The sequence below is a fragment of the Tachypleus tridentatus genome, chromosome 2, assembly GCF_004210375.1.
Source record: "Tachypleus tridentatus isolate NWPU-2018 chromosome 2, ASM421037v1, whole genome shotgun sequence".
NCBI classification, from domain to species: Eukaryota; Metazoa; Arthropoda; class Merostomata; order Xiphosura; family Limulidae; genus Tachypleus; species Tachypleus tridentatus.
In genome coordinates, this window is record NC_134826.1 from 76,791,913 (window position 1) to 76,809,313 (window position 17,401).

General features: G+C 33.7%; 1 protein-coding gene across 10 annotated transcripts in view; it reads left to right on the forward strand.

Moving 5' to 3' along the window:
- Nucleotides 1–17,401, forward strand: part of LOC143244279 (large ribosomal subunit protein uL30m-like) — a 70,305-nt gene that overhangs the window by 39,038 nt on the left and 13,866 nt on the right. For 7 of the 10 annotated variants that reach the window (XM_076488640.1, XM_076488644.1, XM_076488641.1 and 4 more), the window contains 2 exons: nucleotides 4,152–4,370; nucleotides 11,896–12,306. In XM_076488640.1, coding sequence (XP_076344755.1) covers nucleotides 4,152–4,370; nucleotides 11,896–12,171 — 495 coding nt within the window. In that variant the 3' untranslated portion in view covers nucleotides 12,172–12,306. Of the gene's footprint in view, nucleotides 1–2,663; nucleotides 2,790–4,151; nucleotides 4,371–11,895; nucleotides 13,004–17,401 lie in introns of those variants that run through there. The other 3 variants (XM_076488647.1, XR_013025007.1, XM_076488649.1) reach the window with 3 other exon arrangements.

Consider the following 17,401-nt stretch of genomic DNA (forward strand, 5'->3'; position numbering starts at 1 on the left):
CTGTCCTATCCAGTAAGCCAAATTAAAACTAAAATACTGGAGCATATGAGACCAATGCTTAGATAGGCAAAGCTGATGTCAAAGAAAAGTTATATTGTCAGTAGAGGTAAGTATCATTGGAAATACATCTTCAGTTTAGGAAGATGTTAACTTTTAACCTTTCATCACTATAAATCTTGTAGCTTTTCTTAATTTTTTTAATTATATGAGTTATATTATGTGGTTATATTATACTAATTGAAACTTATTTGTTAGAATTTTCATTTGAAGTATATTCAAGTTGGTTTTCTTGTTAAGTGACTGTTCTTTTGGAGATGCATCCTGTTTGTTCTTCCCTTTATCTAACCTTACGTATGGGCTTTTTCCAGTATTCTTTATCATTATTAAGCCTATTCACCATTACCATACTTGGGTCCTTCTCTAACTGATAAAAAAGTCCATCTTCTAGTTGTTTTACAGAGATAGATCACCACAACATTAGTTTCAGGGATTAATTTTATTATATATTTATTCCATTTGTTCCATCTCCCAAGGTTTATAGCATTCCTTCACAGGAGTTATCAAACACTGTAATGGTGACTAGAGATACTCTGATGGTCAGTGATATTACTGCATTGTGCACAACATGATTTATTTCATTTTTATCTCAGATCCAGGATTTCTGACCCCTGCTTCTGTTACTTTGGCTGAACCTACTTCGTTTTGTTATTAACTACTCTGGTTTCCATATCTACTTTTGATTTTCATTCTCTTTTTTTCTGAGGTGGATAAGGCAGTCCTAGGTTTTTTTCCTTCATTGCTTGGATTCTGCAAGTACATGCTTTAGTTTTCTCCTCAGACTCCCTTATTACATAAGCCTATTTCACTTCGTATTTTTCTTTCAATTTAAGAATTTCCCCTTCTTTTTTTTGTTGTTTATCTCTATCCATTTGTATTATTTTCTTATCCAGCTTCTTTGCTTTGTCATATGCATCACCTTCATGTGGAGTCTTTCAGTTATCAGCCTATCAGTGTTGTTGGAACAAATTGCACATACCTGTTTACCAGCTTCCATGCAGATTTCTTCTATTTTGTCCATTTTATATTGGTTTATTTGTTTCTGGCTGACCTTTATCAGGTTTTCTTACTTTTTACTTTTACATCCCTCTGTCTTGTAACTTTTCTTTGTAATGTGGTTTTGAGGATATTTCTTGTATGTTGACATCTTGAGCTGATACAGCTCTTCAGTATTTAGTTCTTGTCACTTTAGTTTTAATGTCCTTGAAGGGGACCCCATTAGTTTTTTAATGGCCTTCTGAGACTTCCCTTCTCTCCCTTGCCTTCTTATAACTATCTATTGTCCTCTTTTGAGAGCTGGTCATTGTAAGTCATGGAAGTGATTTGTTTCTGGTCTCACCCCTTGGTCCTGGTCCTGTGGGGTCTCTGCTCTTCCTCTTTGACTGCTCGTGGACTTCTACTGTGGCTTATTGGGCTCATCAGGTTTTTTCCCATGAAGTTGCTAGTGTTGCCTAACAAAGTGTACTTATCCAAAATCCTCATAAAGTGGGGCAAATACCTGTGCTTAATGCCTGCTATTGAAATGAGGTTGCTTCAGGGTATCTATTTATTTTATTTTTCAGGTTGTTTTTTCATTTCTGAAAAAAAAAAAAAAAAAAGCCTTAGGTGTAGGCTTGCCTTTACACCTGGCTCATGGCTTTTCTTTTTCATCTTAGTAACCCATTGCACTTTCTCTCAATGTATGGCCTAATTATAGGTGATTGGTGATTGTGCCTGATGACACAGTTCAAACACCTCTCCAAAGTTATCCCCTACAAATTTTTTTCCTCTCCATTTCTTCTAGTGGAGTTTGAAATCACTGGGAAAGTTGATATTGGATTATCCAGTCTCACTTGTATGAGACCAAGTGAATGTGTTCTTCATTTGAAAAGCAGGGTTGAAACTTTAGTACAGAACACCCTTCACCACATTATAAATTAAGTCATTTCTGGTAGTTTATTCCAGTTAAATGAGTTTTGGATTTGCTTCAGGACACAGGTCTTGAATGCTTCTTGCTCCAAGTGATTTATTGCAGTTAATATTTCTTGTATATGGGTCAGTCTAAATTGTAGTCCTAGCCTTACTTTGAACTTGTGCTCAGCTGCACACTTGAGATTGTGGCTAGTAAAGCAGTCTTATGTATTGTGGTGTTACCTTAGCACTATGCAAACAGTTTTTTTGGTACTTTTAACTTTAATTCTTCTCCATACAATGAATACAACAACGACATTGTTTGAAGAGTATTCCTTGCTTGAGTTGGTTGCAGTTTCTTACCGTGTGCTGCCTCTGCAAGTTAAGTTCTCCCTTGTCTTGTTAATGTCACACTCTATGAACTTTCCCCATTCTGTTGCTGATTTTAGGAAGGAACTCATCTTTGTAATTTCTTTGCACCAACCTGTACTCCACCAGTACACAAAAGTGTTTCTGAATTAACATTTTCCTTATGTGAAAATGTATTTCAGATAGATGTTTGCCTCTCTATATCACCACCATATCCACTTCTGGAGCATTTAGTGTGTCTTATGAAGAATGAGCCAATGTTCAAATACTTGTGCTCACAGGAATTACTCTGCATGGAGAATATACCACTCTCACATTGGTGGAAGGCTGTAATCTAATGATGATTACATCATGGGCTGACACAATAGAAGTTGACATGTAGGGGGTGGGAGTGTTGTTCAAGCCTTGTGGCATGCTCAGGAATTCACTTGCATGTGCACACTCAAGGTAACAGCTCATTGTGATGCAGAATGGTGAGTATATTAATATTCTGGAATATATTTTCAAGTAAGGCAAACATTAACTTTGTTCAAAACCCTTTTACTGTCTGAGATAACATTTAATCTTAAATATTTGTTTGGGAACTTGTATTTAAGCTCTGGCAATGTAATGATGCTACATCTTTTAAATATTTTGAACAATAAGGTGTATAATGCTGGAGCTAACTAAACATGATTCATTGTTTTAATAGTAGATGTGTTATTATTACATCATAATAAAACTATTGATAAACTTAACATCATTTGTTCTTGCCTCAGTGCAGGTTTTTTTAAGTAAGAAATGTATTTAATACCATTTCATCAACATTTGTTTGTTGTACATTGCTGCCTACAAGATTTTTCCTTGGTAAGAAAAACTTCATTATATAATTTTCTGGTTCAATGTGAGTTATATATTTCATTAATGAGACTTAAGTTTTATGGCTTATAACATCAAAGTATGGTCCACTAATTAGTAACATGCAAACATGACAGCAGAACTTGTCAGTTTAATATATTAATCAGTATGAACACTCACTATCAACAACAGTTACATCAATTAGTATCATATAAACTAATCAATTAATCAAATATGCTGTTTAATTGATTAATCAAAATTATTTTTTAGGATTATTGCTATTTGTATTATTCTAGCAATTTATTAATGAAAATATTTATATCAATTAGCATGAAAATATTTAACTAATCAAAATTAGTGTTTCTGATTATTTCAACAGTTGATTACTTGAAATTACAATTAAATTGATTGTTATGGAAACAACTAACTGAAATTTGGGTTTCTATTTATTTTTATTATTGATTATTCCATCTTTCCAAGTGATCAAAATATTGTAACCAAATTTGCTCGCCCTGTCTTGTTGTGGAAATACTGTTATCTTTCACTGCAACTAATTTGAACCACTTACTAGGGAGCAGCACCTGTCTCACAGTTTTTTTTATTTATTTTTTGTTGTAGGTGCTATAGTTTGAGAAACACTGAACCAGTTGGTTAATCAAGTGTAATCAGTTAATAGGGTTATAATGTAGCTACTAACACTAACCACCTAGGATTAGATATTAAATCACAGTAAAAACTTTTGGTAATTTTTACAACACTATTTTCTGTTGGCCAAATATATCTCTCAATAAGACAAGTTAACAATACCATTGATCTTTGGCCATGGTAGATTACATTAGACAAAATGAAGTTGGAGTATTATCACATGTGCTTATTTTTCATTGGCATTAAAAAACTGGGGTTTTAAAAACTGTTGCATTTTCTGTTTGCTGGTTTTTTTAATTGGGTATTTAATTTATTTTTAATTTTACTAGTAATTGCTTTTCTTTTGACATCAGGTTTTTAAGCCAGAATGGTCAAACTTAAGGTTTGTTGGTTATGTTCAAGATGCAGAGGAAGAACGAGATAGAATATTTCAGCAAGTGAAGGATATCCGAAATATAAAAGAAGGTTCATTCAATCCAGCTAAATTACATTTAGTCCAGCGAGTTAAAAGTTTGAATGGTAGACCATACTGGGAAAAGTTGGTCATGAAGAACTTGAAATTAGATGGAAAGGTAAAGAAAAATTAGTCATAACCATTTGTTAATCTTTAGAATTAATGTTTTTCACCAGATGAAAAAATGAAATGGTATACAAATTATTAAATACATAGGGTAATAGCTTGTATATTTAAAAAAAATATATCAGATTGTCACATCATCAACTTAATATTTATTAATGAGAAAATTTTGCATAAGAAAGGAAAGATGACAAGTTATGTGCATTTCACATAACCAGTTGTACTCTAATCCATAGGAATGAAAATTGTCTTGCTATATGAACGTAGTTGAGTAGACGAGTCTTACTTGTAAAAAGGAAGTCTGTTTATATTTCAGTACACATTATTAGATCTGGGTGTTTAATTGATATAATGAATTGGCAATGAACCCATTGAATAGTGTCATATAAAATTATTTGTTATTCAAAGTCATGATCACATTGATTATTGTCATGAAAATAATACACTAATTAAAATAAGGATTTTTGGTAATAATTGTTTTTGATTATTCCAACTGTAAAAATAATTGAAATTTTGTCATTATAATTTCTCAAATTATCTTTTTTTTTTTGTCTTGATAATTAATTGGATTTGTTACAGTTGCCACTTGACATACTGTCTTTCAGCTATGTAGGCATTATATTTCTTTCTTTTTAAATTATGGCAAAGCCACTAAAGCTGTTTACCACAGTAAAGTGCTAATTTATTGTGTTTTTATTTTGTGTTTCTAACTTGTATTTATATAATTGTAATATTTAATGTTGAACAAAGTGTAAAATTGCTTTTCACATAGTGTTACATTATAATTTATAATTTGTGTAACAGTATCATGAACCAAAATAATGGTTAATAATGGGGATCACAAAGAATTGTACAAAATTGTGATAGAACATTTGGACAAAAACATCTTAAACAGTGATGGTTTGGTCCAAACAACACTTTACAACCTTTACTATGGCCTGCTAAGGCTGTACACATATGTAAATGCACAAAATTAGCATGCATGTTAGGCTTGCAAAGAAAAGAAACCTTGGGTAAAATATAGGAGAAAAAAAACATCACAATTATAGTGTAAACTATGTTATAACTACCCCTTGAAATTAGGTTTCTTACATATATTTTGTTTTCCTCAAAAAATCTTTTGCAGGGTCAAACAGAAATTACCAGCCAATAGTAGATTAATGTTAGGCAACTGTAATATGTAGATACTCAATGCTTTGTACACTATACAATCAGTGTCTTTAGGGAGCCAATCTCAATATCATGCATGAAGTGAAGGAGTAAAAATAAATAAATACATGTATTGTTAAATTTTATTACACACGCATGTACAATAATTACTTTAAAAGACACAAAGCATTATTTAAAGCAATGGTTTAGATATGTATATTTGATTTGAAAGGCTGTTATGTAACTGCTAATATTTTATACATGCATGTATAGGGGGTTTGTGTTTTAATTTAGGCATATATTTGTTCATAACTATGCATTATATATAAAAAATTTAGTTACACAGAAACTATAAGTGCTCACTAATTCTCAAACAAATTGTCGTCTGCTGTTTAATGTTTTACACCTTAAACTAGTAAATCATCATGGACCATATCAGCTAGCTACTAAGAGTTTATTATCATCAGAGTATGTCAAGTAATACTTTGCTCATTGTGAGCATAAAAATGCCAAGAAACAAGAATAAAAAAAAAAATAGGAATTTACAAACCTGGAAATAAGGATAATAAAAAAATGTAAGGAAGCTGTTATCTTGAAATACCTTTGGTGAAGTTATAACAGGGTTTTGAAGTTTCAGTAAATAATGTCTACAGTATCTCCAGCACTGTTTACTTACTTTTTTATAGACTGTATTTGCAGGTTTTTAAATTTTAGATTCTTTCTATTTATCTTATTCTTTAATGTTAAATAAATTGTTCTTTATTTTATTTTTTTCTGAACATCAGTATTGTTAGTCAAATCTTGTGTATTCTTGAATGTGTTTTAAAAACTAATTTCCTTTCTTTCTCCCATTGAGGTGGATTCCTGTATGTGATGAAGGGACCTCTCAGAGAAGGTTCTGTACTTTCAGTTTACCTCTCTGGGATCTAAACATTCACCCATGTTTGCTGTGTGTGAAGACCTGTGTAGGGGAGGAGAGGATCCTGGTGGTTGAGAGGTCCAAACCTAACACACCATTTTGATCTAAAATTCCTGTAGACAGGTAGCCTTTGGTTGCCCTCCCTAAGGTCTGTTGGCTGGTCCATTTGGGCTAGGATCAATTGAGTACCAATGTTGGACATTCTAAACAGGTGTTGTGGACATTGTATTTGGTACTGGTGTTTGGATATAATGCTCACAAAATCCTGGTACTGCTGCAGTGTCCTTGTTTGGCATTGAAGTGTGTCCCCTCATAAGGCTTAAAGGTGGGTGGGCACTGAAATGTAATGTCTTTATTATGGATGCCACCATTTATGAAAAAATAAGTAAAAATGAAAAATTTGAAAATTAAAAACAGATTATCAGAAAAGGACCACATGTGTATGTTTCTGCTGTATAGTTAATGAGAGAAATCCTTAGGGCAGATGTCCCCCTTTTTTATTCAGAAGGGATTAGATTAGCTTGCTAGCTCCTCTAAGTCAGTAAAGAAGTTTTAATCTGGAGACATTTTGGTGGAAACATCTTCAACATACCAAACTCTTTAATTTGAAGGCCATTGGCCACATACACATCTAGGTTACTCCCCATTCAACTTTGAATTCTTCCAGAGGAGTTATTGTTGAGAAGGATTTAAAGAACATTCCTGAGCTGGAGAACCTCAGTGATTTCTCCAGACAAACCGTTATTGCGGTGCGCCAAATCTCCACTCACAAAGAGGAAATTAGTAGGCACTAATATCCTGATACTGACGTTTACACCATCACATCCTTCTGCCACAGTCAAAGCAGGTTATCTGAACTGTAAGGTATGGCCATACATTCCCAACCCTCTCAGATGTTTTCAGTGTCAATGGTTCAGTCACTTAAAGCACTTCTGCTTCATTCCCCACCTTCTTAGCTATCAAGATGGGCAAAGTAATTGCCTCTTTCTTTTTTGGCTGATCATCTCTGTGACTATAATCACACCTTTATATTGGTGGAACTGAAGCTTGCTCTTCATTGTTCTAGCAGTACATCCGTTGAACCCGATGATGTTCATTATGAGATGCTGCACCATCTCTCTCTTGCCTCTCTTACTATTCCTCTGGTTGTTTTTACCAGATCTGGCAGGAGAATGTTTTTCCTGGTGCTTGATGCTATACTATTGTACTCTCTTTTTCTAACCTTGGAAGGATCCCAAGATTCCTTTGAACTACTGTCCAGTTACTTTGACAAGCTGTCTTTATAAGATCTTGGTTCCTCAAGTCAAACAACCTTCTCTCACCCAGTAGAATGTGAGTGTTTAGTAGAACCCATAATTCACTAACTATTTAGCACAACAGAGATCAGTACTTTTGTTTGCTGCTTGTTTAAGTTTGTGTTCATTGACCTTTGAAATGTAAAGTTTGCTTTCACTTTTGAACTTCACAAATATATTTTATTTTGAATTTGAATTTTATTATCATTTTGTTTATCTTTTTTGTGTGGTTTCATTACAGCTTCATGTTAACTTATTTTCATTTATTTTATGTGTATTATTCTTGCACGTGGGAGAATTAATTTGAATTCACAATTTCAAGTCAAGTGAACAACATCCTATCATGATGGCTTCAGGTGTGATGCTTCTAGCTGAAGAATATTTGGTCTTTGTGTACTGGAAGATGGCTTACTTGATGCATGTACATCAACCACTACTTCCCCTTTTGAGGAGCAGGATGATGAGGACTTGGATGAGCTTTCTATGCAATGTAGTCTCATTCTCAACTGTGGATATGAGATATCATTGTTCTCTTCTTTTCTTTTTTTTTTTTAAGTTATGTTCTTGTCTTCCGTGTCCTACAACCCCTCCCTTTCTCTCTTACTGATGCATCTGCTGCCAAATATTTTGTCATTTATCCTTCATCTGATATTGCTGACCATTCTCTGCAAGTGGCAATGTATTTTGGTATGGAAGCTCTTCTTCTCCACCAGTTTCCATTTTCAAATGAATAGGTAGGTAGTCCTCTACTTTTTGTAGATCTGATGTCCTATTACAGTTACCACTTGGTGTTGGATTGGGTCAAACTACCACTACTGTCTGTCATGCCATAGTAGCTTGATGCTTGGAATCCCATTCATTGGTCAGTGATATTCTGGGATTCTTTCATGTTCGTGACACTGTCATAAAGAGTGAAGATTATATTTGGATCAAATGTAGTGTGATCTCCCATTGATATATAATGTTCCACACCTTCTCGTCTCTCTCTCTGGGAGGCTTGGCATGGTCGAGTAGTTGAGGAGATTGACTCCTAATCTAAGGGTTGCATGTTTGAATCCCCATCACATGAAACATGCTTGCCCTTTCATCAATGGGGGCTTTATGAAATGATGGTCAATCCCACCATTCATTGGTAAAAGAGTAGCCCAAGAATTGGTGGTGGGTGGTGATGCATTCCCTCTAGTCTTACACTGCAAAATTAAGGATGGCTAGTGCAGATAACCCTCATGTAGCATTACATGAAATTCAAAAGCAAACAAACAAACACTCTCTGGGCACATCTTAGAGGGGGGATCAATTTTTTTATTGGTTATTTTATTAACTATCAGGACTCTTCAGTGCAAATTACTCTCTCTTGTATTGTACCAGTGGAGCTAGTAAATTCTTACCATTCCTGGTTTCCACTCATTGGTGTGGTAGACAGAGGTTATTTCTCCAGAGCATTCAAGACATTTTTCTCTACTCTTGGAGAAAAGGGTGAAGTTGGGACCCAACTACATGGTACCCTGGATGATTTTTCCTCATATGTCAGTAAGAGCAGCAATAGCCTTCAGGTTAACCTCCACTGGGATCTAAACATACACCCACTTTTGTTGTGAGTGGTGATTCATGAAGGGGAGGAGATGATCATGGTGGTTAAGTGGTCCAACCTTAATACACTACTTTGGCCTTGAATTCCTGTACATGATTAGTTTTGAGGTGGGCCACCATCAGGGTCAATTGGCTGGTTTACGTGGGCTGGAATCAACCAAGTACCTGTGTTGGATGTTCTCAGTGGGTATTATAGACACTGTATTTGATGCTGGTGTTTAGGTTTAGTGCTCATGAAACCCTGGTGTTGCTGCAGTGTCCTTGTTTGGCACTGTAGTACATCCCCTCATAGGACTTCATGGTGAATGGGTTCAGTGGGCACCAAAATATTCTTTCTTTATTATGGATCTTCCAAATAAAAAATTTAAATAAAATAGTGAAAAAACAGACCATATGTAAAAAACCACTTTTTGAAGATTTTGAGTAGCAATCTTCAACCTTTGTTACACCTGTACTTCATTTTCTTATACTTCATTCCTTGTCAGACAAATCTTCAGGGTAAATGCCTCCCTTTTTTATTCAGAATGGACTAGAGGGACTTGCTGGCTCTCCTAAGTCAGTGAAAAAGCTTTGCTCTGTGCTATATTGATGGAAACATTTACTCCTAAACACAGTTAACTCCTTGCATTCAAAGGCCATTGCGAATATACCCATTGAGGTTACTCCCCATGCTTTTCTCAATTTGTCACAAGGAGTTTTTATTCAGATGGATTTGAAGAACATCCCGAGTCAGAGATCTTCGCTGGCTTCTCCACCCAAAGAGTTTCTGCAGTAAGGCATATCTCCACTCACAAAGACGGAATTATGATGCTGACCAATGTCCTAATTTTGATGTTTATATCACTACGTCCACCTGCCACCATCAAGGCAGGTTATCTTAAGTGCAAGGCATGGCCATATATTTTGTACCCTTCGAGATGTTTTCAGTGTTAGCAGTTTGATCACTTGAAGACATCATGTTATGGCTCCTTGACATGTGCTCATTGTGGTGGCAAGGACCCCAATGCTTATGAGTATGAAACAGATCCTGATTGTATTAATTGTAATGGTTCTCACCCATCCTGTTTTGGTTCGTGCTCTAAGTGGGTGGAAGAGATAAATCCTGCAAGTACAGGTGTGCATGATCTAAACTACTTTTGTATCATAGTACATATGTCACATTTTTATTTTATCAGCATATAGGTTTTGTCTCCACCTAGGTGCTATTTTCTGATAATTTCAAAGACTCTAAGGAGGTGAGGTTCTGGCGGTTTAAGCTTCGGGTTTCAGCTTTTACCCCAAAGAAAAATACTAACCTCACTGACTGGCTGCTGTTGCTTCACAAAGAATACTCATCTATCACAAAGACTACATTGAGTAAGGGATAAAAGAAAGATATTAAGTCCATCTGCAATTACATTGTGCTGATTTTGAGATGGATTTTTCTGCAAGAGTGATTTGGCAGTACATATATGATTTTTCTAGTTGTTTGAAAGAAAAAGAGGCTTAACTATCACCCATAACAGCTCCTTCTGTTCCTAGTTACATCAGATTATTTTACATGAATGACCTTATGTATATCAGATAATTCCTTCCCAATCTCTTTTAGTTGAGTAGGCCCTGCTTTCCCAGGAACAAGACACTGTGGTTTTATAAATGCGCAGAGTTCCTCTTTGGGTCAATCTAATGCCACTGATATGAGATTGAGTGGATGTGAATTTTGATTGAAAATAAGGTAGAAGTGTTATCCTGGAAGAAGAGTGGTAGAAGTCACTACCAACACTGTGAATAGACCAATTCAAACTGGCCATGAACTATGGGGATGCATGTTTGATCCTGTATATTTGTAGATTTCTTGCATGCTTTATGGCTTGATTAATTAATTTAGCCACACTTCTAAAATTTGCTGACCTCTTTATATATAGAGTATTTGAGCATCCACCAAATTTGACTTGCCCTTCTAACTCTTTATTAAAATATATTGTTCTTTTTAAAGAAAGTCTAGACTACCAGTAATATTTGGCACAGATTATTCTTGCTGAAAATGGAAGATAAAAGAACAAATGTTGTATTAATTTCTTTGTTTCACACTGGCACCTCCTCTCTCTTTTCAGTATGGGATTATAAGTGGTTGCTTTGTGGAGAGGTAAGTAGTATAGTCTTGAGTTAAAATTATTGATACCTGAAAATGTCTTTCAGATAGATACTTTCCACAGAACAATGCACATTACATTACCATTTCCAGTGTATTTATTTTACATGCCAAGAATGAAGTTTGGTTTCTTCAAAGAGTTGCAAAGGGAGGTTGTTATGCATTTGTTTCTGTCAGTGGAAGGTTGTGATATATTTATTAACAACATGGATTAACACTATACACCTTATTTTTTATTGAAAGGTGAGAGCTCTTTCACTGGCTTAGCTCATGCAAAAAAAACAAAAAACTTTTTGGGAGTACCATCAAGGCACACAATCGAATTGTTTTGTAGAGAGATGAGACTCTACTTGAAATACATTTTAGGTAGAGAAAATATTAATTTCAAAGCACTTGTAACTTGTAATGGTATAAATATTTTAAATTTTTCTTACAGCCAAGCAGCTATGCAATTTTGAAGAATACACCATCTATAAATCGAATTATGTGGAGTGTGAAGCATCTCATTAAAGTGAAACCTATAACTTTTCCCTATGGTCTTCCACAAGAAGGTGATTACAGTGGTACTTTTCTTAAGCCAAATGGTGAAATGATAGTCTCTCCAAAGCTTAGAGTAAATCCAGAATGTTTATTAGAAGATCCTAAAAAAGAACTGGTAAAAATGGACACTGACACACTGAAAAAAGAACTTAGAAGAAAATGGGTTACATGAAAAGAAAGTCTTACATGTAGTGAGGATAGTATGCTAAGTTAGATATGAAGTGTTTTCTGCTCAGACAATGACAAGAAATGACACTGCTGCCATATAACATGTATTTCAAAGAGTAAATAAAATAATTCATAAGTAGTAATGCCTCAAAAACCTTCACTGTTTTTCACTGCTTATCTGTGATTACAGTAAATACATATACATATAATTGTTGTAGATTTAATGGTACTTTATTTAGGATCTTTTACGTGGCAACATTCTGTTTAACTTAATGAAAATCAGAATAGTAAAAGCCATATAAGAGTATTGCTTTAATGTTAGTCTATATGCAGACTGAGAGAACTAATACACGAATCAGTATTACAGTTATAACAAATGATTTACAACACTTAAATTGTTGATATCTTTAGATTAATTGGAATAAAAAATGTTTATTTTTAATTTTCACTTCAGATTACAAAAAGTAAATCTGCCATGCAAACTTTCACAAGTGTTAGAATTTAATATAAATATGTCATTTCTTTTATTGATAAAATTAAATGTTGAGTTCCTACTATTTAATCAAAATATTGTAGGTAACAGTTACAGAACAACAACGAAAAAAAAAGTAAATAGAGGATCTTTAGTGTCAGACCTGTAATTATTGTGTATTGAATGATTGGTTTTATACTACATGGATGTTTTGATTCTAAATCTGAATGATGCCACTTTGTCATTCTTAAGTATTTCAATGTATACAAGATGGTTACTAAAATATATATTTTCCTTTTAGCTTTTACTTGCAATATCACAAAATGTGTTTCTTCATCTAGACTCTTGACAACTCTGATTTCAGGTTTGTATATTTAATTGCTCTTGGATCAATGCTTCATATAATAATGTGGTAAATGTCTATTATACTGCAACCTTATCTCTAGATCAGTATTTTCAGGAGAGGTAATATGCAAATACAATGTAGAATTATTGTAAACGTACTAGGTTGTCCAGAAATAAATGTTCTTGAACTGTGAAGTTTGGAAAAGTATAAACCAGTGTTGTGAAACATGCATTAATCAAAGTGAAGCACCATTTGCTTCAACACACTTTTGCCAACATGTAACGATGCTTTTATGCCCCTGCTATATGAAATCAGAGCTTCTGTGGTTAGTGAACTCCCTGAAAGCTTCTTTTGCATCTGCTTGGTTTTGAAAGCTTTTATTGTTAAAAAATTTGTCAAAGTGTTTGAAAAAATAAAAATCTTTAGGTGAAAAGTCTGAGGAATAAGGTGGATTAGATAGAACCTTGTTTCCCAGTTTGTTCAATTTTTGGAGCATCATCCTTAACAAGTCGCATAATACCCACTTTGCTGATCTTCAGTCAGCTCATGCAGAACTCACTTATACAACTTTTTTGTCTTTCCAATTGCACTCAGGTGGGTAGCAATGCTTGATTTACTTCTGCCTAGTTTTTCTGCAAGCTCATGCACTGTTGTTTGAGGGTCTGTCTCAACTGTTTCCCTTAATTTGTTTCCATCTTAGGATGATTTCTTTCCATGATCCTCTGTGGTCCTCAAGACTTGCATTTCTATGTCAAAACCTTTGGAATGAATGTTGAATTGTACATCAGTAACAGATACATGGCTGAATGTCTGGTTGATGTTCTGTGTAGTTTTGGTAGCTCTTCATCCAAGTTTGAAGTCATAGAGGAAAATCAGACAAAAACCTGACTTATTCATTCTGCCTTGAGGGTTATGAAACTTACTCTGAGTAGAGTAGAAACAGCAGACAATCAGGATACCTTGTAAGTAATAAACATTGGATTAAACCAACCAACCAACAGTAAGTTATTCAATAATCAGCTTCTAAATGTCATCATGAGAATTCTGGTATTTATTTCTGGACAGCCTAATGTGTATATATATATATTTAATTATACTAATTTTGTCCATACTTGGTTTCATGTGTCTTTTTTTTTTTTTTTTGATATGCATTTAAACGCTTCTTATAACAGTAATTATATGTTAATGATTGACTATCAACTATACAATGCATATATTAGTCCATAGCTTCTATATTTGGAACCTTCTCCAAGATAATACTCTACTGCTTCAGTCCAACTGTTATTGCAATTGCTATTCCTTTCACTACACTTACAAAAGATACTGCAAGACAACTGATTTACTACATTCACAGAAGACACTGCAAGACAACTAATTTCCTACATACCTGCATGTGGCTGTTGAATAAGATCATTTGCTTTTTGACTCGCAGCAAATCATTTGAAGTATTCTAGTTAGAGCTAGTGGTTTTTCAGCTAGTAATGTAACAGGAACAGACATCTTTGCCAGTATGTTCTGCTCCCATCCAAACTCAGTCAGATCATTTAATTCTGCCATTCAAATTCAGTCAGATCATTTAATTCTGCCATTCAAACTCAGTCAGATCATTTAATTCTGCCATTCAAACTCAATTGGATCATTTAATGCTGCCATGCCATCCAAACACAGTTGGATCATTTAATTCTGTTATCCATAAACATGTCTGAAGATGAATGTTCTTGACATTTTCAGCAAAGGCTTCTGATGTGGTTGGAAAATACTTTATCTTTGTAGCAGCCTCCATTGTATTAATGGAAGTTTTCCTTAACCGGGTGGCATGGTGTATTGTCAAATATGTTTGCTGCAAATGAGGTTGTTTCTCTAATGATCTCATTCATGTCTGCCTGAGGATCTTCAAAATGATCAAGTTTGTAGTCTTCTAACAACACTTTGATAACAGTTGCTTTTCCTATTCTCCATATGTATGCAGTAGAATCACATCCAGAAATGGCATGAGCAATATGTGAATGTTTACAGGCAGTTAGCTCAGTGTTAGTGGCTGTATGGTGTGTATGGACTGGTTCCATCAGAAGCATACAAGTGAGATTGTTGGTGATTTATTGATGCAAAAACAACACAAATACATCTTCATCTTCTGAAATTACGGTAATACTCCTTTCATCTTTTCGACAACCTTTCACTATCTGTTGTATCATTACAACATCTGCTTCTTTGTGAGTAGATTGTGAATTATATCTAGCAGTGAATCCTCTAAGATGAACTTCCTCTGAAGTACTTCTTTTGCCTATTACATCCAACCTATGACTTTAGGCAGTGGTTCTCGTTAATTATTATTTTACATGTTTTGTCAGATATAGTCAAAATATGTTAATAAGAAACACCTTGTTAGTAACACTGAGTACAACTTGTTGACTTGGGATTGGAGAGCTAGACCATAATAAATGATACTGGGTTTGTTGAATGTTATAAAAATGTTCATATAGCCAAATAGATTTTGTCAAATGATATTCACAAGTAAGTTTTAAAATTGACTTTTTATAATAATAACCTTGTGAAAAGTAATCAGTGGTCAAAATACATACTGATGATACCCATAGGACAGTTTGATGGTTGATCTTTTTTAGAGCAAAAATCTCTGCAAGATTAAATTTAGCAAGTAACTCAAAGCATACTACTGCAAAATGTCACCAAATAATAAAGCAAACACTCTTCAAAGAGACTTGTATTCATGGACTTGCTAAATAGTATTTGTGCATCTGTCAGTGCATACATTGATGACATCATTGGAACAATAGTATATCTCAGATTATTTAACAGGAGGTGGCATATACAAATATTAATTAAATGATAAAGGCCTACCTAAGTTAATTTATGTTTGTAATTTGTAGCCTCAACTGTTTGGCAACAAAAACTATAACGTACACAAATTTTATTTAACTTGTAATTGTACTGAAGGAAAATATTAAGTGATTTCATTTTCAAGTATGTATTTGTGGTGGAATTAAAGATAATTATCTGCTGATAGAGAAAATAATTTTATTCAAAAACGTTTAACTACAAGGGCTTAAAATGGAATATTTCAGTGATCTTGTCTGCCACATTGGATTGTTGGTCATTTCAGGAATAAAATAGAAGTAAATTTCAGATCATGGCTCTAAAAATTCTAACTGTAGATATTTGATTATGATCAAGTAGAAGCAAAGATGTGAACTTTGTGTTTTGGCTTTTATCTTGAATATTTCAAAACACTCAAGTATGCCAAAGTGGTGTCATCCAAACTCAGAATCGGTGCATTTGAATTGTATAAGAACCACTAAGAGACGATTACTTTTAGGCTTCAACTGAAATTAAGTTTTGATAACAGGGCTAAAATAAACTGTCAGAAGTCATAATATTGGAAAAAGTAGTTTTGACAACATGAAACTGAAAAGGACACAAGAATGTGTCAAAATAATTTCTCCAGTATCAAGGCTTCATATAGTTTGTTCCACCTACTGTAGTTTTTGTTCTTATCCATTGTCTACTAATATCAGAATCAAATACCAATAGAAGTAGTAAAGTGACTAGCTATTTACACTTTAACATAATTAATTTTATATACTAAAAATGTTTGTCTTTATTATGTAATTTTATTAAAGATATGTAAATCTCTGTAAAGAGCACTAATCCTATTTGAATATGTAAAGAACTTTAATTACGACAGTAATATTTTAGATTGTGCATCAATATAATATGCAAGGAATGATAACTTTCATGCAAGTCATTTTATTTTTTCTTTAGAAAAAAGAAATGTTTTTGTTGTTTTAGAAATATCTATATTCAGCATCAGTAAAAACCACACTGTCATCCTTGTGCAAAATAACTACAAATAAAGTTTTCTGTACATTGAAACATTGGTGTCATAATTTTTATTGAATGTATATTCAAATGCTGTCAGTCTAATGTATTTATATTCAGCAGTTTGTGCATAAAATAAATAATATTTTTTGCTTTATGAATTATAACATGTTATACATTATCTCTGGTAGAAGTGTACTGTAGTAAAAATTACTATTCGGTACACTATTGGAAAAGAAAGTGACTTGAAGTTTAGCTATGCAATATGTGAATGGAGGTGAAACAATCTATGTAAGTCATATATTTCAGAATAAGGGTACTGCAACATGAGTGAAATCTCAAAAGGTAGTTGTAGCAAGATTCATCAGTGTAGATTGAGTAAAATTTAAATGACCTTTGAGAACATTGAGCATAAAAACAGTGAGAAGTACATGCGAGTAGTTAAATAAACATGAATTAAATTACAATCAAAACATTAATCTTAGTGTAAAATGAATATTAAAGCAAATATGTTTACACAAAAAGCAAAAATTAAAAAGTTAGTTGCAATTTAGTACACATGGGAAATGAATTAATAGT